The sequence below is a fragment of the Ischnura elegans genome, chromosome 7, assembly GCF_921293095.1.
Source record: "Ischnura elegans chromosome 7, ioIscEleg1.1, whole genome shotgun sequence".
NCBI lineage: Eukaryota > Metazoa > Arthropoda > Insecta > Odonata > Coenagrionidae > Ischnura > Ischnura elegans.
This window is the reverse complement of record NC_060252.1, coordinates 24,769,144-24,793,713: the sequence shown is the minus strand read 5'-3', so window position 1 is coordinate 24,793,713 and position 24,570 is coordinate 24,769,144. Positions and strand designations below refer to the sequence as shown.

The following is a 24,570-nucleotide window of genomic DNA, read 5'->3' as shown; positions in this document are numbered from 1 at the left end:
CAATTCATTGTGAAGATAGGGTTGGAGGGCATAAAAAAGCGTTGACCCTTGTCTTATCAATTAGTCTTCTCAAGACAAAACAAACATATTGAAGGTCTCTACCACTCGCTCATGAAAGGTAAAAGGATCAGACACAAGTCTTCAAAGAGCGTTGATTTTGCCGGGGATGGCGTCTTGGGCGGGAGTAGTCATACTGCCTGAACTAGGGAACTTGAATAAAAGCATTGCTTGTTAAATAATGACTTCTCTTTAATAGATTGGTTCATTATATCTCAACAAACAAAATAAATAAATAACGCTTCAAAATTATTCCCTTCACTCATTCACCATTTTCCAGTTCATGTAATGTCTTCTGGCTTTTCTTTTTTTCTCCTCCTACAAAATCGCTCAAATAAGTATTCTGCGGACCACAGTGTGATCATTGTAAAATTTAAGGCGTTTAAACAATGAAGAGCTGAAGTGTAGTCATCACTGCTGTCTCGGAGATAGCCTAAAGAAAAAACGAACAAATTGTTAAGATCGTCCTTAAAGGGATTAATTTCAAGTATTCCCTACTTACTTTACAATATTAAAAGTAATATAAAAATACCGAATCTTCAAACACAACTGTATCATTAAAGCATTATACTAACCGAAAAGAGGTCCTATGCATATGAAAATTATTCCGTTGGCCATCATCTGCAAGCCCGATGCCGTTGGTAGTCGATGAAGAGGAACATACGAGGGTATCACCAGCGCCATGAAGACCGTTCTTAATCCTTTCCCAAATCCAAGCCACAAAGTTATTGCCATTATCGTCTTAAAACCGCTTAAGTGAGCCATTCCTGGGGATTCAGAAAAATTTATTATTAAACAGCGCCTATTTTCCAGTGTGCAGTAATCCTATGAATTCTTAAAATACCTCAGGTTTATTGGCTAAATCTATTCCGGGTAACGGCCGCGTTGATACGATTTGGCGGACGACAGTTTCGACCGCATTTTAGCTCCCGTCTTCGGGTCCTAACGTTCTCGGACTCAACGCGGCCTTAACCTGGAAAACATTTATCCATTTCATCGATACAGAAGCCTCCGTACCAATTTTACCAGCGGTTATTAATTTGAAGCTATAAAATGTCCTCTTGCAAGACATGAAACATCGATGAGAAGGGAAAAAAAAACAAAATTCAACCTACTCAAGTTTAACCATGTGGTATTCCATTTGAGGCTTCTTGTATGAGTATCTATTACTTGTACCACTTTTAAAAAAATAAATTGACCTGGGTTTCGATGAATAATAATTATTATTAGACGTAAATTATTAGCTATGAATTTATAGTTATTTTTTATTTATGAATTATAGTTAATAATTTATGCTGGATGATGATGATGACTATTTATCGAGATTTGGGTCACTTTATTTAAAAAATAAGTAGCATAAGTAATAGATATCCATCCTAGAAACCAGAAAAATAAACGTTTTGAGGTTAGGGAGTCTGAGTTTGTACCGATCAGGGTAATCAGGGAAATCATATTCTAGCCAGGGAAAAGCTTCAGAGACACACAATCAGTATAAAGGTAAAACATTAGTTTAACATACGAAGTATTGCTGCGTTTTAGTAGAGAAATGAGCGTTTTTTGTTTGTGTTAAAAAAAAAGAGTGAGAAGAAGCAAAAACATGGTGCATGGCGCAAAATTTGGTTGACCTGATTGCCAAAAATGCTTAGTTAGCTACTGAGAAGGCTGCGAAAATAAGTGCACACGATGACCAGATTGCTGCAGTAACAGCAAGCCATGGCTAATTTTCGTTTATTTTCTAAGAATTTATATGAATTTCAAGAATCTCAGATATTTAAGCATTGATTACACATTTTGTTTTTTTATTACGACAGGAATGTGTTACACTCCTGGAATGAATAAATTTTATTTCGCAATATAATAAGGTGCACTTTTTCCTCACGTCCCTGTATATGAGTGATTCGCAATTGAAGTAAGTCAGGAAAAGAACACTTTCGGACTGAATATCTCGTCTGTATGATGCATAAGATAATTCAGGAATTGAGACTCCCCTGAAGTTACTGTGGGTACCGTTTCACCATCAGTGCCCTGGTTTTCCCAGAAAGGTTTCCAAGAAAGGTTAGCCATCAATGCCAAATACTATAACAAAAAACTTGCTATCAAGAGCATTTTCGATAAAAGACTGCAATGACCTTGGGTGAAAAAAACATTGCTAAACGATAGCGCGATTGAAGCAAATTGAAAACAGAACAAAACGTTTGCGGACGCAACTATTTTAAAATCAAAACATTACGAGGACGCAAGAAAAATTTAACTAAATTACCATCACTTTCTTTCTCAGATACTCAATGTATGTTTCATTTACTTAGTGGCATCTTTAGCTACTTAATGATAAAATTTCGAAGACTTTCGTTTTAAATAGGAAATAATTCGGGTAAAATACAGTGAAAAAAATTGTATGAAAGTGATGGAGATGTATCAGTGTTGTAGCTTTGAATGATCAGCAAAAAGTCATAGGAAAAAGATTAATTAGACAAGAGGTACCTTAAAGCATTTAAATCAAGGTTCAACAAGGTTTAAATTAAGGTGAATTTCTAGGTTGATAATAAAAAAATAATTAATTTAAAAACTAATAAATAAATCAGAATTTTCACAAATATTATTCAATGAACTCTCCGGATCTTGGAAATGTCATGGATATTTAGTTCATTAACTTAATTATTCAGGTTTTTCTTTCAGTAGTTCATCTTAATACTTGTATGACGCATCGATAATCAATGATTGATTGGCACTAGTATCTGCAAGAACAAAAACATAGCTTAATAGGAGGCATCACTCCTGTTTGATCGCTCATTTTGTGTGACATATTACTCGTTTAGAGCTAATATTACTATCCTGAAGTTGTCAAGCCACAGATCAATATTTGGTCAATAGTAGCCTGCGCATTGGAATCTCAGTTGAACAACCTTTAGTTAGATTACTCTCTCAGTTCTAATACGAAAGTGGAATTGCCCGGGGTAAGTACATGCATTTCTCTGAGAAGTTCATCTCAATTGTACAAACTTTTGTAGCACGAAATAAAAATCCTAACCGCACTTATGTATCTGCTCAAAAATCAATCTTTGTTGTACTTAGCCGCTACTGGTGGTATAAATTCCGCGTGTCCGATGGAGTAGGCCAACGGTGAACTGCCTCAAGACTCGTTTCAAGGTAAGTCTTCAATCAAGGATTAATATTAGCAGCCTAGACGCACCTTTAATTTTCATTAAACCCAGTCCTTTTCTTCAGCACCGTTTTTGAAGAGAATACTTATTTTACTTCTTAAAAAGCGAAAGTTAAGGTTTATTTTCTGCATTTATACCAGAGAATCGCACAAACTATGATTCTTTTACTTTATTCGTATTTTTTAAGAAAACAATACTTATCAGTATTGCTCAAGACTGTAAAGTGGATTGTGTAATAGAAAGTATAATAAATTTTTTATTATTTGTTTTAATTCCGTAGATTTACTTATAAACCTCAGGTGACAAAAAATTGAATAAGATCGTCATTTCAGTATGTCTTTAAGTATGGTGCACAAGCTTTCTAAATCAAGACTTCTCATTTGTACGTCGTATTTTGGTAAAGATCTGGAGCGTCGTACGACTGAGTTTCGACTGTTCAGACAACTAGCATACCACCCAAGATAGCCCTGGAGCCACGTGCCGGGAGTGATTCATCTCCTTCAGTCTTCCTAATCCAGAGCTGCGTCTGGGAGAAATTAAATTTCAAGACTTCTCATTTTAAAAATGTGAAAATTTTAAAGGTTTAAACAAACGAAAAGCTCACCGATCCTTCCAGTGGCTAAAATCAGCAAACCAATCGAGTACATGAGTCTGGCATCCATGCGGTAACGATCCGTGATGAAGGGAACCGTGAACCGCGTCACGAGATCCATCCCAGCCAGCGTCGACATGCACAGAGCCACGACATCCTTGGAGAAGCCGTACTCGGCGTAAATGAATGGGACCAGCAGGGCGAAGTTGACCTCGGCCACGAAACCCAGCGTCATGCCGATGAAAATGGACACGAACTTGGGGTCTTTCATGAGGGTCAAGTCGAAGAAATCCACGACGGCGATGAGTGCCCTCTTCCAGATGGGTGTCCTCCTCTCGGCCTCCGTGGCGACATCCTCCGCGGCCGAAACCAACTTCTCGTCCGCCGACGGCTTCTTCTCGTCGTCGGTGACGGTCACCTCTGGCAACGGGCCCTCGCAAGCTCTGTGACAGTCCTCGCAGAGGCGGTCGTGGATGCAGGGGCGGCTCCTGGCGCTCACCAGCGACCAAACGCTGGATTGTCGACTGATGGGTGCCGCCACGTCCAGCCCGAGGGTCGACTGGGTATCAACTATGAAGTCGCCTTCCTCGTCTATGCCTCCAACCTGACCTCTCTTCAGCGAAGCCCTTCGTTCGCGAAGCTTAGGGCTGTCTACACCGCCCGGCACCTGAAAGAGTGGATATAATGATATTATTAATTCGTCTTTATTGGGTGAGATTGGGACTAGAAAGTCCTCTCTTCAATCTAATCCCTCCTCATACATTTAATAAATGCAGATTTTCACTGTCAAGTTACTCTTGAAATTAAAAGAACAAAAGAGACACAGTGAATGGCAGCATCTCTGGGGGTTTCAACCGTGTTCGTTGTTTTTAATGACAACAGTTTCGCCTGCATTCAAGCAGACGTCATCAAGTCGAAGTGATGATGATCCGGGTGGTCCACTATCGTCCCTCCTTCTGATTGGCTGGCGGGTTAAAATAGCCTCTTCTATGCAGTGTGGAGGTTATATCCGTCTTGTTATTGTCTTCTGTACCTGAAACTTGTCTTAAAAACAACGAACACGATTGAAAACCCCAGAGGATGCAGCCATTCACTACGCAGCATCATGGAAGAAAAACAAAATGAAGCAACAGGGGATAAGTTTTGAATCTTTCCTAGTGTTCTCATGATGCTACATGTCTCGCTGTTGATCTCGTAGAAGTTTTATGTGTTGTGCCTTTTTGAAGGAAATGAGTGATGATGATTTACGTAGCGGTAAGTCAATGTTGTTACACTGACGGCATGCAGTCATAATGAATGATTCATTGAATATGATTGTCCGGTTGTGACAGCTGCAGAAATCTACAGAAAAATCCGTGGAATATTTTTACTTATAGAATTTTCTTCCATTTCTGTAGGAACAGCAAATCACGGTTTCTCTAATGGGGTAGTTTCCTTCATCAAAGGAAACGAAAGGATTGCGATTTGTTACCCACCATTAGTGTATTCATAATTTACAAATTAGGTATTTGGTTTTAGAAATCCCAGTTTAGACGAATGGCAATGGTAAATTTTAACCGCATTTGAAAAAGGCCAGATTGGCGTCCATGCGATACCACTCCACGTGACGTCAAAGGGATGTAGTTTCTATACGAGTAGTCAGGAGTTTTACATCGTCTGAGATTACGGATGCATGCATGAGGCACAGAGCTCAGGGAAACATCTCTTAATAATCACCTATTAAAACTGCCTATGGTCGGAATGTTTCCTTCGTTTGATAAGGTATTAATGATCCTTATTTAAGTCAAGCGCTACCTGCTAGCAGGGTACTCTGCTACCTGCTAGCAGCCTGCATCGCAGCGGCACACATGTACTCGCCCCAAGGTCACCTTACACGGCGACAGCGGGAACCAGAATGACGTCACACGGGCTCCTCCCTTCTTTCATACTTAGCCGTCGCGTTTTCGCGCGATTGAAATTTTTTACTTTTCATTTAATCGCGAAAAAATAGCTATTGTCATTTAAAAATCTAAAAGCATGAAATGCGTACTCCAGGAGTAATAATCTTTCGATTTAGGCAATAAAAAAATAATAGGAAACCACCCTATTGTGGCCCACGTCGCCCCATTGGCGGCGCGCCGTCATTTGGGCGACGCCGCAGCGTTGGGATTTCCCTATGCTTTTCCTTCCATCTCTAACCTTCCCCTGAGGCGTCGTCGGGCTCTCATCGCGGCGGCGCATCCTATCATCTTTCCTTCCTCTGTACTTACCTATCCGAGGTGTGAGGGTGAAAAGTCTCAGACTCACAGACCTTCATGAGTAATACCTCGCGAGCTCGTCCTGGTTACTCGTTTCCGCTGTCGCTAGAATCGAGGAATCCTTTTTGTTTCTCACAGAGCCAAATATTATTATTAATATTTAAATGAAATTTAACTAGATATGGATAAAACATAAATGACTTTTTTTCATACTAAATTTATCATCCAACGAAGTGAATTCAATCGATTCGGCTTTTACTTGGTGAGAATCCATGTTGAAATGAAAATACACAACCCTGGTAACTTTTCACTGGAAAATAATTTATTGGTACGACGCGTTTCGACGCTGAGGCGTCATTCTCAAGTACCTGAGTACGCTGAGGTGTTATTCTCAAGTACCTGAGTACTTGAGTATGACGCCTCAGCGTCGAAACGCGTCGTACCAATAAATTATTTTCCAGTGAAAAGTTACCAGGGTTGTGCATTTTCATTCCACCCAACGAAGTCTTCAACTCAAACATTGTTCTTCTTTGACTGTTTCAACGACTAAATATTTGATTCATCATTACTCAAAATCTAAATATTTTACGCGAAATAATCAACATAAAAACTGCGATATTTTATTTAGTGTGATTTTTCTGCAAACCACTCCACAGCGTTTTGAGACTATTGGAGGGCAGTATATTTAAACGCATTGCCAGAAATTAGCATCTTGGGAGGTATGCTGGTTGCTTTTAATGATATTTTGTCGTCAATTTGTACACACCGGAAAATCATACTTTCCAATAAGTCAGCTATTGGAATATTTCGTTTGACGAGAGTCAAATTCCCCGTTCGCTATCGACGGCAATCATTAAATTTAAGTATATTCAAAAATGGATAGTCTGAGGATTGATGTCCCCAGACTTGGTGGCCTACTCATCCGACGTATCACAGTTAACCGCCACAAGGGAAAAATTTACGGGGGAGGTTGCTTGAAGACCCCAAAGCGTCCCACCCCCTTGGCTGCGTGCTTGCCTCACCGGCTGTACAAGTGACGTTAGTCTATCTTCAGCGAGAACAGCGAGCCATGGACCTTGCTTCATTTATTGCGCTGAGGGGCCTTATCCTCGTAAAGCGGTTAATATTCTGGGAAAGTTTGTGATAGAGCATATCGGCTTCGTGTTAAGCTTAATCAGTATTTCCTACCACACGCATTGTTTCTCAATCCAATTGCTACATCCATTGTCCTTCATGGTGAGACTTGATAGGAGCTGAAGATTGATAAAGAATGATGCGGAGGTTCTGGACAATTGGCATAGAGGAGGTTAGTTTCAAGTATTAATTAACCTTATCCTCACACCATGCAAGGGAACCGTATGATGAAAAATAACACAGCCCGTCCTATTTTCAAAAGGTTTAACCAGAAAAACTCAGGCAATCTAAAGCTATCGTGTAGCCTTGGAGTCTCCGCTGTCTCTCAAACACAATCCCTCCAAAGCTATTATGTATTCAAAAAAACTTTCGTGATCATGGATGAGAGTTGAGAAAACAAACATTTTCAAAAAGTGAAAAAAATGTTGTGCCCTTTTCCTCGGAGACCCATTTGAATAGACAAATAATACTCTGTGAAATCTTTCGAATTGGCAACGTGGCTGGCCGCGTATCCAAACTTCCTGCATGTCACCATGCGTATTGTTTTCTTCTCTTCCATCCTTGATTCAAACGTCGAGTTCTGAGTGTTAAAAAATACGACAGTTGATGACGAACGCCATTTCGCAACATGAGGGCAGCGAATCGAGATGTATTCTGGGAATGAAGCATGATGCTTACAAAAACATTCTGTTGTACAGCCATGGAGACTGCATAGAGGAGGCCCAATTTCATCCCAGAGTAGGCTTCTTTCTGTTGCTACTTCGGTCGCATTTTAATCGGTTTTCAAAAATGTCCGAGGCGCGGTGATAAGTGCAACGCGATCCATTTTTTTCCAGTATTTTGCAGCATGTTGTTTGTAATGCGAGGAATTGCATTGTAAAGTCATCATCATGTGTATAAATATCTGTTTACACCCCTAATTATACCTTATTTCTCCGTAAAACTCGGATCAATTTGTCCATCAGCGACGCCGGTGGCGGCTTTCGTAAACCCATTTAAATGCGCGGTCAGTGACAACACATTTAGGGGCTTCCTAGATGATCCCCTTTTGTAATATTCGTGTATACAACCCTCGGTAGCAAGGTCGCCATCATGAGGTAATGTTCTGAAGATATATATTTTGAAACTATGCTTAAAAATGTTGCGGTATGGATGGTGACAGGTCCTTAGACTAGGGGAGGGGGCATTGGGAGCATCAAATGCCAAAGAGAAAACTCCGTGTCACGTTAGCAATCTGACGTCACATGTCGACTAACATGGAAGTCGTGTTTCAGCGCCATTACAATTCCGCAGATTCTAATCAGTCATTTTTAAATTAACGATATCTCCTATGCAGTGGCGCAGCGAGGGTGGGGGTTTTCGGTGATAAACACTCCCCCCCAAAGCTCAGAGAAATTATTAAGTTTAATCCATTTTACTTATTTGGATCAGTATTACTTATAGAATAGTGTGAGGATTTATCAAATATCCCCTAGAAAGCTGTTAAATTCGCCATTTTGAACCATTATTCTAAAAACATTTCTGGAGTAGGGCCCCCACAACTCCTGCTTACCCTGTTGGGTACGCAATACCCCCACACCCGTAAGTATTAGTCACCCTAAACCCCCCCCCCCTAGCCTTAATTCCTAGCTGCGCCCCTGCTCCTATGGACGCAATATTAGAAATTTAGCATTTTTTGTCTGGCATGGATTTTTTCAACGCATTTTCCTAAAAGTAAGCGAATACTCTATTTCAGTTTCCCCATTCCGACCTCTAAACAACTGCTCACCTCGAGGAACGCCTTCTGCTCTTCGTGGATAGTGGGCTTGTCAGGGGCGGCGGCGTCTCCCTTTGGCACCCAGCGCCCGTGCCAGTGCGCCGGCTGCAGGAGCAGTGCCATGGGGATGCAGTGGAGCGTGATGCCGGCCAGGATGAGCACGGTGCCATGCACGTCCGTGTACCCCATGAGCAGCGTGATGAGCTGCGGCATGATGACGGGCGAGAGGCCGGTGGCCGTCCAAGAGAGGCCCGTGGCGATGCCGCGACGACGCTTGAAGTACGTGTTGAGGGCCAGGGCGTTGGCCGGCCACGCTATCCCCGAGCCGATGCCTGCTCCCGACAAGTGCGAGAAGATATAGAGAGGACATGCTACTATTAGCAGAGTAGGGTACACTTGTATTTTTGAGGGTAGGGTAAAGGCCGGTAATATAGGGTGCAGAAAAATTATGTCACGAAATTAACATTAAAAAGAAGAACTCTGTGCTTTCATATTAATAATGTTAATGTGAAAGCACAAAGTTCTTATTTTTAATGTTAATTATGAATCGCTTTCACCAAGTTACGACTCAAACAATCAATTATGTCACGAAATCTTAACCCTGGATAGCCGATGACAGTGGTAACTAGACTCCAAGGCGGGATCGCGAGGTTACACTCCCGGGGCAGGGTCTGCAAGCTCTCGCTTTTCACCCCCACCAAGGAAGGGGGAGGATATGGAAGGAGAAAAGAAGGAGGCGCCGCCGCGATAGGAGCCCGACGACGCCTCCAAGGAGAGATAGGATTGGAAGGGCAGGGATGAGGAATCCCGCACCGTCGCGGAAGCGGGCGGGTCCCACCACTAGCGAAACCACGATTTTATGTTTCTAGTTTTCTACAGATAAGAAAAAAAATTCCTATGAGGAAGGAAATGTCTGCGATTTTCCGTAGATTGGATAGCCGATAACAGTATGAACAAAAGTTACTAATAATATTTTGGTCGAAAACGCACCCATTTTAAAACACAGAAACTTTGAACCAAGCGCTCCGATTGGCCGCGAGCTAGCCCTGTTGCCGGACACCTACTTTGTAAAACTCATGACTTCGAATGCTTTGCCTGCCGAAGATCACGATGCATACAATGTATAGATTATTATCTGATACTGACCTGTAACTAATTTTATTTTAAATTTCAATAGCACAACTGTGACTGTGCGTGCGACCTTAGCTGGTTCTTTTTAAAATTGTATCTGAAGCTTGTAGAAGGATGTAAACTTAAAAAAAAATGACAGCAAGTAATCATAAGTACTTATTGGAAGTGGGATCGTAAGTTCCGCGGTCTTGATTATGACAAATTACAAAATGCCCAAATAGCCAAATTAACCTTTCACGCACTCACACACTAAGAGGGATTCTTTGCTATGTTTATTGAGTCCCTGTCGAATAAAAATTTTGCTGATTTGGTTATTTTGTATTAGTTTCTATACTTTAAAAAAATCTGACAAATGTGTATTTTATGCCGATCCAATATTTTTAAATTGTATGTTTCAATGAAAATATTTGCGGGACGATTGATCGTATTCTTCAAAGTTATATTTGATCGTGTAAATCAAGTATAGCATATAGTGAAGAGCGCTTGGCCGCTGATGTGATGTTCATTTTTGTCTGAGAGGAGTTCTTATCGAAGTTGTTTCAGTATATTCTTTTCCTCACACTTCTCCATTTACATAACATTCTCGATTTCATAACGGAGTATTGCTTCTTTGGTATCCGCTCATTATCTCATGCAATAGTTTCCTCTCCTTTATACTTATGTCAAGGACGCCTCTCCCTTTAACAGCTTCTCGATAAACTCACTGGAAAATCTGGGGAAAAAAATAGAAATTTTCCACGGTGTATTCCCTCTAAGCTGTCTAAACTGACTCCGAATTCCAAGTTGAGAACAAAATTATATCTATGTCCAAAAACGTTTTCCTTTCTCTAAAGCTTTTCATGACAAACTAGGTGCTTTTAATTTCGTTGTGACTTCCTCGCCATTCTCGATAGTTACACATATCTGGAATAGGTGACTGCTTTTGATAGGTTTCGTTAACTTTAAGTCACAATACGTTTGGTTGGTTACGATTGTGAAATAATATTTCACTTTCTAGCGTTTGACGAATCAACACACTCATTCCGGGAGACTGGGGTTTTGGAATGAATTAATTCACTGGGCATATTCTGTATATCATTGACGTTATGGGAAATAACGGTGACTATTTTTTTACTTTATTATAGCAAATCATTCACAAAGCATAAAAATGGTATTTTGAATACCTTTTTATTTTGAGTAGGCTTTTTCATAATCGTCCAAATGCCCTAACAGCGCACCTCGCTTATTTTACAATCTCTGACATTCTTTAATTAACTGATTTTGCAGACATATGTTTCCGGTAAATGGCATACTAATATCTTTTCATATAGTGCGTTCAATAATGTCGCTAATAATGCAGTTTCTCCAGCTTTTTTCAAATAATCTATTACATGATTACATTTTTCATTCAAGAACGCGTCACATTTTTCGTTTTATAATGACTGATATTTGTTTCTCTCATGCCTTTAAGCGTGGTAGCCGGCAAGGAAAAATGAAGTCCGTAAATAACCGTTCACAACAACTTTACTCGGCGTAACTAAGATATTATTCAATTTAGAAGCGCGGAAATTAGTTCTAAAATACTAAAAGAGGCGTAACACGCCTTGGAATGGTCATAAGCTGAAAAAAGGCCATATATATATACAGTAATTAGCCAGTAGCAAGGAAAATGGTAATATCAACACTTATTGACAGGGAGCTGAGTTTATTAAGTACCGAAAGCCATCATTTGCGCAGCAACCAATTTAATGCGATTTCAATGGGCATTTTTTACTAATCACGAGGCCAAGTGTTGATGAGTATTTCATCAATAGCAAAAATATGTTTGGGGAATAACTTTTAATGGAATACATACAGCTTGGCTTTAGGTGCTAAATTAAATAAGACTTTCTATAATTCCCATTGAAACAACATTTTAACGAAACTCTAGGTTAAAATGATGGGAAAGTAAACGATTAAATGTATGTAATACTTTTTAACAAATTTTCATTTAAAGAGAGAACTTTCAGCAAAGTAGAAATGCAGAAGAGTTGTTTGTTTCAAAATACTATACAGTCTCAAAATGTAATCGTCTTCACCTTAACCCTTTCTGACCCAAAGCTGCTTCTGGGAGAAATCAAATTTCAAAACTTTTCATTATGAAAACTTGAAAATTTTGCAGTCAATCATAATTATTGTTGCAGCTAAATATTTCGTCATTACAATTTACTTCACAAAATAATGCATGGTAAATACATTTCCTAAATAGAGCAGGGAATGCATACATTTTTGATGTTACTCAGGATGTAACATTGGGTTATAATGGGTTAACTCACCATTTATTCATCACAGCAAGAATAATTTGGGCACTAATGTCGTGCCACAGAAGGAATTACAGAACATTTTTCAATAATAATGTTTATATTAATTGAAATCAAAGATTTAACTACTAATTAGAAGTTTCACTCACTGGATATTTAAGTTTTTAGTAAATGCTGTAAGCTGCTCGTGAAAACATTTTCTCAAGATTTTTATTTTTTTGCTTAGAATTCTTTTTAACGCTTCACTAAAAATTCTTGAAAATTCTATTTATTCATTGCATTTTTTAAGGGCTATAAAATATAAAACTGACCTCCGAGAATACTGAAGAAAAGGGTGAAATTGGTGATGCTGGATACCTGGGAAGTGATCAAATATGACAGAGTGCAAAGGATGCCTCCCAAAAGAGACATTTTTCTATAGCCGTATTTCCTCAGTAAAGCACCTGCTAGTAGTCCTGTGAAGATAAAATAGAGTTTAGGGATGGAATACAAGTAATACTCAACGGGAAAAATTATCCAGGTTCATTACATACATATTGGTAATCAAAATAATTTTTTTTCGATAATTACCGCGGGTATTAAGTGAAGGTTTTGGTGTAGGAGTACAATTAATAATAGTCTCCAATATCAATGGCGTAACTAGGACTCGCTTTTATGGGGGAAGGGGGAGAATGGAATAGATTGAATAACACACCAGACCGGGTAATAATAGATGAAATTTTGTTTAGAAAATGAATATAACTCGGAAAAGGATGGCTAAATTAAAAGTTTGTTACAGAAATGTTTTAGCTTTTTTATTTATTTCCACTAAAACGAGGGCGAATTACCATAGCAGATAGGCAATAAGTGAGTTATGAGGGGGTTCTAGGGGACTAATATCCCCCATAGTTACGCCACTGCCTAATATTATAAATTTACAAGAATGCCATTCAATGAACTTACCCAGGGAACTAGATACGGAGAATTCGATATTACGCATGAAGGAGTATTCTGCTTGAGTAATTCCCCATTCCTCATACTTCTCCTTGTATATCAAGCCGAAGTTCTGGCCGAGGGGAAGAATTGAGAACTGTAAATAAAGAAACAACCGCACATTCAAAGTCTATGCATTTTCCTCAGATTGTGACTATGGTCATCGAACGTTACATCACCCAGCACTAAAGAGCATTTTTACTGTATAATAATGTTACTACCAGATTCAATAAGAGGGGAAAATGATTGATTTTGCATTTGAGATGGTAGTTTTACGATTCATTGACGACATCCACCGATGTTAAAAGCAAAACAAAGGTACATGGAATCAGGATGATTCAATACTAATATTCTTAAGTTAACAGTTTTTTTAGATTTAATTAGTCGACCGTGGAGCCATTATAATGTAAGTAATTTTATTTTATACTACTTACAGAATTAATTTGCTAAGTAAGTACTCAAAAAATAGACCAGTGGCCGGTCAGAGCTTCATTTTATCCGGCTTCTTGGGGTATAACGAAAATTGCATCAGCTTTTTTTGCAGGAAATATCATTTATATTCTAGCACTAATGTTTTTTTAGCAATTCTGATCTGCTTCGGTGTCGATAAGGAGTAGCTGACTAAAGTGTTTTATCTGCAGCGATTCAACGGCCAGTATCGTAGCGCAATGATTTGATGTGGGCATGTATTTCATTAGAATATTGAACCCTCTTTCTTGTTTCCCCAGAGTCTGAATGAGTCTTAAAAATGAACGTAATCGGAGTTATATAAATGAACAATATGAAAATAACCCACAGGAATAATCTACTTGGTATAAGGGTGAAAACAATGTAATGAATAGGTTTATTGACCTTTTATTTTCACCGGGAATCTTTTCTATTGAGATTTTAGATGTTTTTCATGTATACATCGATGATTACTGTGCTCCATTTTTTCACAGTAATGAAGACTGCATTGCTGTTAAACTTTTTGGAGAAGGAAAACGAACACAGCGGTATTGGCATCAGGAATTTAATTGCGTCATCAAAGGAGGGGTTCATGAATAGAAAAGAGGTGACGATTGTATGGTTATGTAAGATTATAAAAAAATAAGGCTAGCGAAGAGTCTCATCTGGAGTGTAGCGCTTTATGATGCGTAAACGTGGGCGATGAGGTAGGATGTCTGGAAAAGACTGGAGACGTTCGAGACGTGAGTGTGGAGACGAATGGAGAAGGTGATGAGGACGTAGAGGAGGAAGAGCGACGAAATGCTGGACATGGTGGGCGAGGAGAGAAAACTTTTAGAGGAGATTCGGAAGAGATTTTAGAGGGTCTGGATGGAAAGAATACTAAGCGGGAAAAGGATGCTAAGAACCGTTTTAGAGGGCAGATTCTTAAGGGATAGGGGAAGGCGGAGGAAGAGAAATTATTTAAAAAAGGAATGAAAAGGTTTGAAATTAATGGACAGAATGAAAGGGAGACAGGCTATTCGCAAAATTCTCAATTAAATCTAACTTCAACGACGGAATTCCTAAAAATAATACTAGGTATTAATTCCAAAGTTTCATGACTAAATATTACCTTCATCAAGACCCACATACACTTATTTTCATCGCGATATTACAATTACTTGTCCTCCTCTCTCACAGTCGGACATGGTGGCCTAGACTTATTTCACAAAAATTCAACGAATTTAGTGCGTACATTATTGAGAAGAAGCTCCGAACTGACTTAATTTAAGAGTGCGAATCATAGAAAGGTGGTACTGGTATTTGGAGGAGGCGACCCTCAGCTGAGGCCATGAGGGAAGGATAAGGAGGGAAGGGTGGAGAGAAACCCGGCGTCGGCATTAGCCTGCTCTTAACGAAAGGCGCCAAGGGGACCACGGCTTAACGTCCCATCCAACGGACAGATTGCACTTGAAATGTCCCCTACACAACATTCAAGCAGGGATAGGGCAGTCTGAAAATTCTCTGCCACCGCCGGGATTTGAACCCAAGCCTACGGGGTGGGAAGCCAACACTCTAGCCACCACACCAACCCGATCCCTACGAATCTTAGAATAGTATAATTTAAAATATTTCTATTAATTCCGAAGTTTCACAACTTTGTATTGCCTTCGTGAGGACTTACCAACATTTACTCGTGTCGCGATGTTACAATTACTCGTCCACCCCTTTTACGATGGCTGAGGTGAACAGAAGATGGAGTTTGTGGCCTTGAAATTTCTGTGAGGAATTCAACGCACAGAGTGCATACAGTAGTAAGAAGAAAGAAAGTTCGCAATGCATTAATTTAAGAGGGAGAATCACTCCCTCTCTACTAAGGGTGTTTTATCTTTTTCACGACTTATTATTCGTTCAAAACTTCCTCCATTAAGTTAAAATTGCCCGAGAATTTAGAGTAAACGGGCGAGCGTAGTGGCTCAATGGTTGGTACGTTTGGCAACTTATCGGAGGGCCCTGGGATCAATTCTTCGAAGTACAAGGTGGCTACTGGCTCCTTCCTGGAAATGTGTGATTTTCACGCATCTCCGACTGTCTAGGATGAGCTCTACCCTCACCTATCCAATCGAGCATTCTGCAGGAATCATAGGGTGAGACTGAGTGACAGAATAAACACGTCAAAAATAAGCATCTTTTTTCAATGAATTCCGCGTATTTTTCGTTATTTTAACTGACGTTTCTCACGTCGTGTTAGAGGCTTCTTTGAGAACTTCCTCTCCACACTCTGTAGAAGCCTCCAGCACGAAACGCCAGAGATAGTGATAGAGAAAGGCGCAAAATTCATAAATAAAAAGTTTAATTTTAACCAATTTTCCACGAAATCTTCAATTATTACAATAATGATAACACTTTGTCTTTATTCGGCGTGAATGGGACTAGAAAGTCTCATCTTCCATCTAATGCCTATTAGATTAAACCCTTGTTAACATTTACCTATGTCTCTGAAACAAAAGAATACAATCGAGAAAACACTGTGGTAAAAATATCAAATTTTAGATACAGGTACGGTATACTCCGTCCCCCTTAAATATTTAAGATGGTATCGTAAGTATTGTTCCAGTAACACAAAACGAAAAAAAAGATAGGTCAGGCGGAACTGATGAGTCCTCTACATAATAAATCTGTTCTACCGTATCGTGCGTCGGACAAGTATTTAGAAGTGGGTGTGTTTTCTCCGGTCAGATTTATTCAATATCATCTATGCATTAAAGTTTATTATGCCTCATACTTTGTTTTTCGCCTCAACCAATGCCAATTATTATCACGATTTCGGATATTTAAACTTTTATTTAAATATCATATGGCATTTATAAGCTAAGTTCGTCCGCAACATCGCACGAACCTCTTATGCAGAGCTAAGCTCGTTTGGACCATGCGTCGGAATTTTTGCGATCTCATTAAGTGATCGACATTCAGAACACGATAAGAAGAATCTTGCGAAATCACATTTCACTGCACCGGCAATATGCCCGAGGTCACAGCTCTCAAACGCGATAACTTCCGCGTTGTCTTTCCTTTATATTTATTTCAAGGCTACAAGTATATCGTCCATTCATCCCTGCTGTCTTTTTTTTCGTGACGTCCAGCGACTTCCTGATCGTCTCCATAATTCACAAATTTTCCTCTCTCACTCGAGCTTGTCTCTTCTGTAGTAATTTTTCATCAACAACTGGGCTCAAATTGCTTCCAAATTTTAATCGAATAAAAATGCTCTCACAGCTGCATTTCGTTAACAATTCTATCCTCGCATAGATCATTTCTTTTACAGTTATGTTTAAATTTCAGATTCCCATTTGAATCAAAAATCTGTAACAAGACGAGTGACTTGTCAAGTTTTTTTTTCTTTCACTCAATTCAATTATGGGTTCTAATTCGGATCTAATGTTGATACATATAACTTATTAAATCTCAATAATATAATGTCCCCTAAGTCATACGCATCCTCAGTTTTATCATGATTCTCCCTGCATTACTTTTACTTCATATATTTATATTTATTTTAACTGCTGAGCCTTTGTGCAGAGTTTATGGTCAGCAAGGCCATATTATTACATACGACTAACAATGAAAAAATTGTTATAGAAGCCAGATGATACCCACAATTAAGACAACTAGAGAAGCATAAGTAAGGGATTGTGAGGACTGAAATGAAATGTATGGCGTAAGTGTGGCTTGGTGAAATGCCTGTTTTTACTGAAGCCACTAATTGTAGGCGAATTGTCCCGGTGAATAATCCGGCCACGCCCCTAGGTCATATTCCGGAGATATAACTACGGCATTAAAGAATTTTAGGATTGCTATGCTGAGCCTCAGCTTATCCGCTTGTCATTAATGAGGCAGTTAACAAGTAAGCATTATAGTCAGCCGAAGATCCTCCAGGGAAGGCTACATACTATAACAGAGGTGGCTAACCAAAATAATCTGGCAAGTCACTGTGGAAATGCATCATAACTCCGCGGGCCGCATATGAAAGTTACATATTCGACTTATACCACATTTTCGGAGTGATATTATTAGAGAGTAAAAAATTTAACCATATTGCCATTAAAAAATAATGTGCTATTTCAAATAGCATGTATAGGTCCTTCAATAAAGTTACTATTCTCAGCCAATTTTTTTTATTTTAAAAATGATTACAACCAGGCGGTCATTACAGAACAAATGCATTAAGTAGCGTTCCGTTAATTCTAAAGTCATGTAAACTGTTCGTGCATGGTATTTTTGTTTATTTGCGTTGAATTTTTCATGAAAGTATATTTGTGTCATCAAATATTCTTCACGTGGCCCTGAGGATAGAACTTATTAAAGACCAAAGAGTTGGCTAAGAATTTATGCTAAAAAGGTGTCAAAAACAAGACGACTGTATGAAAAGCAAAGTTAACATATTAGGTAAAAGTTTGATGAATCACAAGGGCCGGAAAAATGTTCAAGGCGGGACGCGTGCCCCTCTCAGATTGTCCATTGTACCTTAACATCTGCTACGTGAAGGCGCTAGTCCTTGTCCACGGTAATTCCTAGCTTCTGAGCCATTAAAACCTGTCTCAATCCAATCTGTTTTCCGATAATTACCCCCGTTTAATAATGTTGAAAAACTTCCTCTTTTTCACGCTTGCTTCATTATTATTGCTCTTCCAATGACTCAACTAGATACGTAATCACAAACTAACTTGATGAATATAATCTCTATGTCACAAATTTCCACCACAAGCGTGATCAACCTGGCCAGGCTAATTAACTCTTAACCGGTGACGTGCGGTCTGAGAGACCGCTGCGTTTCTAAAATTATGAATATTTTCAAAATTAAGATTTCAAAATATCTATAATTCTCGTTAGCTTCATATTTTTGCTTAACAAGGACATCCCACTCTTAAAATTTAACGTTCCTTTTATTAATTTCTGTAAATTTGAAATTGAACTCCATTAGAGGTCTGTGAGACCGCAGGTCACTTACTAAGAATGCATCAAGAAAAGGAATAAGTGGGATACATTTCTTGGCTACTTACTACTTAGCCTTGCAACTTTAACATTTAAGGCCTTTTTTTAATCTGGCGAAATTTTGATACATAAATATAATAATTATAACTCAAGTGTTTTTGGCGTCAGTTTTTTGATCCTGCTTCAAATCACAATTTTTATGACAAATTGGTTCGTATTGGAAGTGTAAAAATTTTAACATAAGTTTTAAAATAGTTAAGCATTCAAAGAAAAATTAAACAAAACAATAAAAATGGCGTAGCAATATTTTATGAATTTTTGATTTATTGCGGTCTCCCAGACCGCACGTCACTGGTAGTGTAACAAGAATTGCACGTCACTGGTTAAGGGAACCATTTTAAAGAAAATTAATAAATTATTATCGACACAGCAGTTTGATCTAGCCAATAGAAACACTTATATCAATTACACCTTATTCACATCATTCTTCTTAAAATCTATGACTGAGAACGTATATACACGGAGCAGGTGATGAAGGATGTAAGACAGAATAATTATAATGCTGTTAAAAGGTTAGCTGACGGAGGAATTGAGAGAGTCAAACCAATCTTAGAATTGATGAGAACCTTAATCCAATCTTACCGTCAAACCAATCTTAATGATGAGAACCAATTTATCATCCTGTTTTTATACTTTATCCTTGTTTTTCCACGACCACGAAACTGAAAAGGGTTTAAAATCGCTTGGATCACTCAGATGATCGTCTTTGTTGGTCAGTTTGATAAGATTCAGTTAAAATCAGCAAATGAAAGTTTTAATTTTTTTTTGACCAAGAGTTTTTTGGTCTCGGTTATGGTGGGGTTAAGCTCTCACCTGCCAAACCGAAGGTAGCGGGTTCGAGTTCCGTCTGGTTAGGCTACGACAACGCAAGACGCGGGTTTTTTGATCTTATATTTTAAAACGTTAAATCCCCCATAATTTAAGCAATAGCGCCCTCTTTTTCTTGGCTGTAAGAAATAAATAAAACTCATCGGAGGATCGCAGATACTTCCGTTGCCCTTGAAATCACAAACGTAGGAGGTGTCACAACTCCAGTAGCGCGTTGACGCAGGAATAGAATCAATTTGAATCTTAGAATCATTTTGAAGTCTCATTCCCTTCTTATGAGTAATTCTCTTAATTGGTTGACCCCGTTGGTGTCAAGGTGCCGGAATTTCGCTCCAGCACGGGTTAAGAAAATACATATTAGTCAATTAACATTTTTATCAATTTTGCCGCCTCGAAATTTCTAATATATACATTCTTAACCAAAGCAAAAACTTTTGCAATAAAATTTTATTTATAACTTGTGATAAAAAGAACAGAATAATAATTCACTCGTAAAAAAGCTAAAGAAAAGTGCGGTCCGGATCTGCTAATATCGCCATGACACCACTGGTTAAGCACCGTCAACTTAAAGATAACACAAATATATTACACTTATGCTGGCAAGTTGCATCCGTCTGGTTAATTTTCCACTGAGTGTCATCAACCAAAAGTCATCTGCTACAACGGTTACGTCAATGAAAAAGGAAGAAGTAGTGTTCCGGTGTTTTGCTTATCAAAAATCCAGCAGGAAACGGTCCAAATCCAGGAAAACTGGACTCGGCTAAGATGCGTTTCGTGGGGCCATGGGAATTTCCTGGGAGTACCTGCTCCATGGCCCCACGAAATGCATCTTAACCCTGGACTCTTTTCACCTTTTGACGGCAAGAGAATTCATTTAGCACAATTGCATTAGTAAGGACTTTTAGTTTCAGTTTTCAATTGACAAATGAAATCGAAACTTGTCACTGTTAGATTTGGCCGAAAATATGTTTCTTCAAAAGGATTTCTTCATTATTACTATTACAATATTTTGCCTTCCATTCAGATTTTATGACTTTAAACTTCTGGATTTCTGATACATATGGTCGATAGTCAATAGGTTTACAAGGATCGTATCACTTGAGCTTACTTAAGATCTGGTGGATGTGGTGGCTAGGGTGTTGTCTTCCCACCATTTGGTTTCGGGTTCAAATCCCGACGGTGGCCTATATTTTTCACAAAATGCCCAATCCCTGCTTGAGTGTTTCGTGGAGTTGAAGCATTGCACTCCAACCGAAATCAAAATCGTAGGCGATATCACAACTCCAGTAGATCTATTCAGAACGCGTTGTAGCATGAACAGAATCAAATTGAATCCTGGAATCATCATGAAGTCACATTCTCTTCGTCCGTTGGATGTGACGTTACGTTATTTAAGTATACCGGGACTAGCCACGGTGATAACTTTTTACGGAGTCACCCGCAATGCACAAATAGTGCGAAAAATCCACAGAGGAAAAATCATTCGCCTTGACCGGGATTCGAACCCGGATCCCTCGATTTCCGGCCGAATTTCCACAGCGGAGAATGACGCCTCGGTAGCTTAACTGGCTAAAGCACTCGGCCGGAAATCGAATGATTTTTCCTCTGTGGATTTTTCGCACGTTACGTTATGGTGCTTTTGGCGTCTTTCGCTAAGAGCAGGCTAACGCCGACTCCGGGTTTCTCTCCACCTCTCCTACCCTACTCTTCCCTTATGGTGCAAATGCCCACAGCGTCGGTCCTCCCAGTACCACCCCATACCAATGCCTTATACAAACTGTAAAACTGACCATAACAACGTATTTACAAGTACCACTACCGCCACAATCACAACCTAACTGTATTATGTATGAAGGAGTAGATTAAGAGTTACTGGTTTTAATAATACATACAATTCTAGATAAATCAGATCTTTACCACAATGAGAAAGCATTGAAGTTAAAAATGCACTGTATTATCTCTTAAATTATCCGAACGCCTTATCTCTTAAAAAATACGGTCATGACTCAACTTTGTCGTCACAATCAGCGACATTTGCCGATACACTATCAATATCGCTCTCAAAAACGAACTATTGCCCTTTAATCAGAAACCATCTATGCCGTATAAATACAGTGGAAGGCAATCTACAGAGTTTTTCTTTGGACGATGAAAAGGCAATTATAGCCAGAGTGGTTGTAGTACCCATCCAAGTCTGATAAAAGCTTATTTCACAAGCTTAAAATTCCCGGATACTTCTCAGCAACATTTTGCAGAAGTCATCATGAGACTCCCTTTTACTCGTTTTTCATGACAAAACTGCCAGCTAACTTAGGGCATCATCCTAGATTATAGAAAAGAAGGTCATCGCCAACATTTCCTTTAGAATCATCAGCAATTTTTGGCTATTGAATCGTTGCCCGTCAACGAGCTCACCTATGGGAAAACATGAGAGGAATTCATTACAATCTACAACATGTGCTGGAAATACACTTAAGTACTACTAAGTTCAATGCTCTTTCAATATGCCCACAAGAAGATGAGTTAGAATTAAGAGAAAGATGACAAATGAAATCAAGACAACCGATAGAACATTTGAAAAGCATCGAACATTCTTGAAAGTTAAGCCGGAATTGAGTGGTGGAGGGAATCAACTATTCCCACTTAAATATCACACATTTCATGTAAGAATCAGTCATTGATAAATTATAATTCGAATGATCCTTTTGAATAATAGAAAGAAAAAAGAGCCGCTAACTGCCGATCTGTTGCAAAGAAAAATTAGCCATATTGACAGAATATAAAAATGTACTAGGATTTAAGTATATTTCCGGCGCATAGTGTGGATTGTAATGAATTCTTTTCGTGTTTTCCCACAGCTTAGCTTGTTGTTGGGGAACTATTCAATAGTCCAAAATTGTTGATTGTTCTTAAGGAAATGGTGGAGGTGGGTGTCGAAACTACTGCCTGCACAGTGTTTACCAGGTAAAAATGTACTAGGTATACCACCCACTTCGTTTAAATATTTTATCCGTTAGAAGGGATGATGATAGTTCTTGAATAGCCTTCATCATTCTATGACAGTGCTCATTTAGAGGGTTTAAAACTTAGCATTACGTATGCCACTCATAAAATTATTTTTTTTTCTGCCCTAGTAGAACATGTAATTAAGATTTAACTATCGCTCCAGTCCTTAAAGAAGATGAGCTATAGTTATGACAAGATGCCCAATACCATTCGTTGAATGTAAGCGACAGTTTTTTAATTAAATGAACACCAAAAAGCGAAGGCATCCTTGTAAAACAGGCCACCCTCATATCATTAAGGTTTTTTAAATGATAATTATCTTCCACTCGGATCATAATCCAGCCCCAGCGCATGGGAACCTAGTACTCTAACAACCTTGCTAATCCGACTTTCAATGATCTAATCTCTAGTCTGTGATGTAACCTAAACCTCCTCCTTTATGTTTCCTAGAGGGGAAAGTCGCGCCGCAACTGGTTTTTCGCCGACAGCCAAACAAGCAATTCCAACTCCTGGCTCTACCTTAGTGGGATTTGAAAAAATGACGGGAAAGAGTACAGAGGATAGCTCACAGAGGAAAGACCGCTGGCCGCGGCAACCACCCATCCCCAGCCTCCGTCTGGAGCCACGAATTCCATCTCCGCTAAATTTCCCTTCGGTTTCTTCTTCCTCCTCCTTTTCTCGGTGTCCTGGGAACCAGCGGGCTTCCCTCCCGCAGAGCCGGGAGGAACGACGACCGGTGTCTTCCGTGATGAAATCATTTTCGCCAATCTTCAATCACTGCACTCAAACATAAACACTTGCACCACGCCGAAAGATTATTTTTAAAATACACCCCACTGCGTGCGATATCAAGTGAACAAATCCACTGGATTAACACCTTCGTTGAAATTCACCCTCAATCTTCGTGGAACAGTACTAATCCGGACGCGCTCCCTCCAGACGAGGTTGAAATCTCCCGGGATTTATGAACGTAAAGGACTGTTAATGTAAGGCTTTGAGATCCCAAGAGTGTAGATCAGACAATTTAAATTAATCCTTACCAAACTTCACTCGACCCAAAAATTGAGCAGTCTCTGAAAAATACTTTGGTATTAAATACGCCACACGTCAACTTTTTCTTTTATTCTGTTGTATGAATTTGATTTTGAGCGTTGAAGCACAGATTACATCATAACCTTTACCGCACATCAATCTATCCGCTTTCAGCAGTAGGGACAAGATATTGTAAAGGTAATTTGGTTTAGTTTCCTTGTAGTGATACGGTAGAGGAAAAATCAAATTTTTCGTAGCCGAACGACAAAAATGCCACGGTGAACGGTATACTACACGCCTGGCGCCGATCCTATCACGAATTCTCCGCGAGCTCAAGATTCGCACGCTGAATGAAAAGAAATTGCGTCACCCCGCGATCAGCTTGCCTCTGGAATACAGAAGGATCGTGCTCCGCGGCCGATGCCGCCGACGGGAATGAAATACGTCGGCAGGGCGATCAGAGCCCGGCAACAGCGCCGCCTCCTGCCGGCACTTTCACCCCTTCCTCCCCGTATCGCGACTCCGCCGCCGAAGGCCTGACGATGCTCGCGCGCTCTTGGCATGACACAGGCATTCCCGCCTTCTGCCGTTTGCGCGACCCAGCGTCCTTGGGCGTGACGTTGAAGCACGCAGCCAATGGGAACGAGTGGGACCGCGGCAGTCTTCCGAGAGAATGATGTCGCCTCCCGTGTAGGAAATCCTGGGTGTTTCCCCATTTTCTCTCGCGTCCTTCAAAGCATCGCGTCACTGAAGAACATGCATCCCTCTCATGGGCGTACCCAGCGAGGGGCAGCAAGAAGGAACTGTCCCCCCTCCCCCCATTGAAGCAAAAGTAAATTTAGTTGTAAACAAAAGTTTTTTTTGCCCAAGAAAAGTGATATTAATATAAAACATATGATAAAAA

The 24,570-nt window shown here is 39.6% G+C and overlaps 1 protein-coding gene across 1 annotated transcript; it reads right to left on the bottom strand.

Annotated features, from left to right (window-relative positions):
- Window positions 1-231: 231 nt before the first annotated feature.
- Window positions 232-24,246, bottom strand: LOC124162361 (monocarboxylate transporter 14-like). The gene is made up of 7 exons (XM_046538870.1): window positions 23,204-24,246; window positions 13,290-13,416; window positions 12,659-12,802; window positions 8,950-9,269; window positions 3,823-4,477; window positions 633-824; window positions 232-490 (listed from the first exon to the last, which is right to left on the bottom strand). Exons 1-7 carry the CDS (start codon window positions 23,390-23,392, stop codon window positions 339-341), a joined length of 1,779 nt encoding a protein of 592 aa, XP_046394826.1. The 5' UTR covers window positions 23,393-24,246; the 3' UTR covers window positions 232-338.
- Window positions 24,247-24,570: the final 324 nt, after the last annotated feature.

Coding starts and splice junctions, on each gene's coding strand:
- LOC124162361 (XM_046538870.1), bottom strand. CDS start 23,392: ATGATTTCATCACGGAAGACACCGGTCGTCGTTCCTCCCGGCTCTGCG. Junction 4,478..8,949: donor AGCAGAAGGCGTTCCTCGAG/GTGAGCAGTTGT, acceptor CCACTCTTTCAG/GTGCCGGGCGGTGTAGACAG. Junction 491..632: donor ATGCATAGGACCTCTTTTCG/GTTAGTATAATG, acceptor TTTTTTCTTTAG/GCTATCTCCGAGACAGCAGT.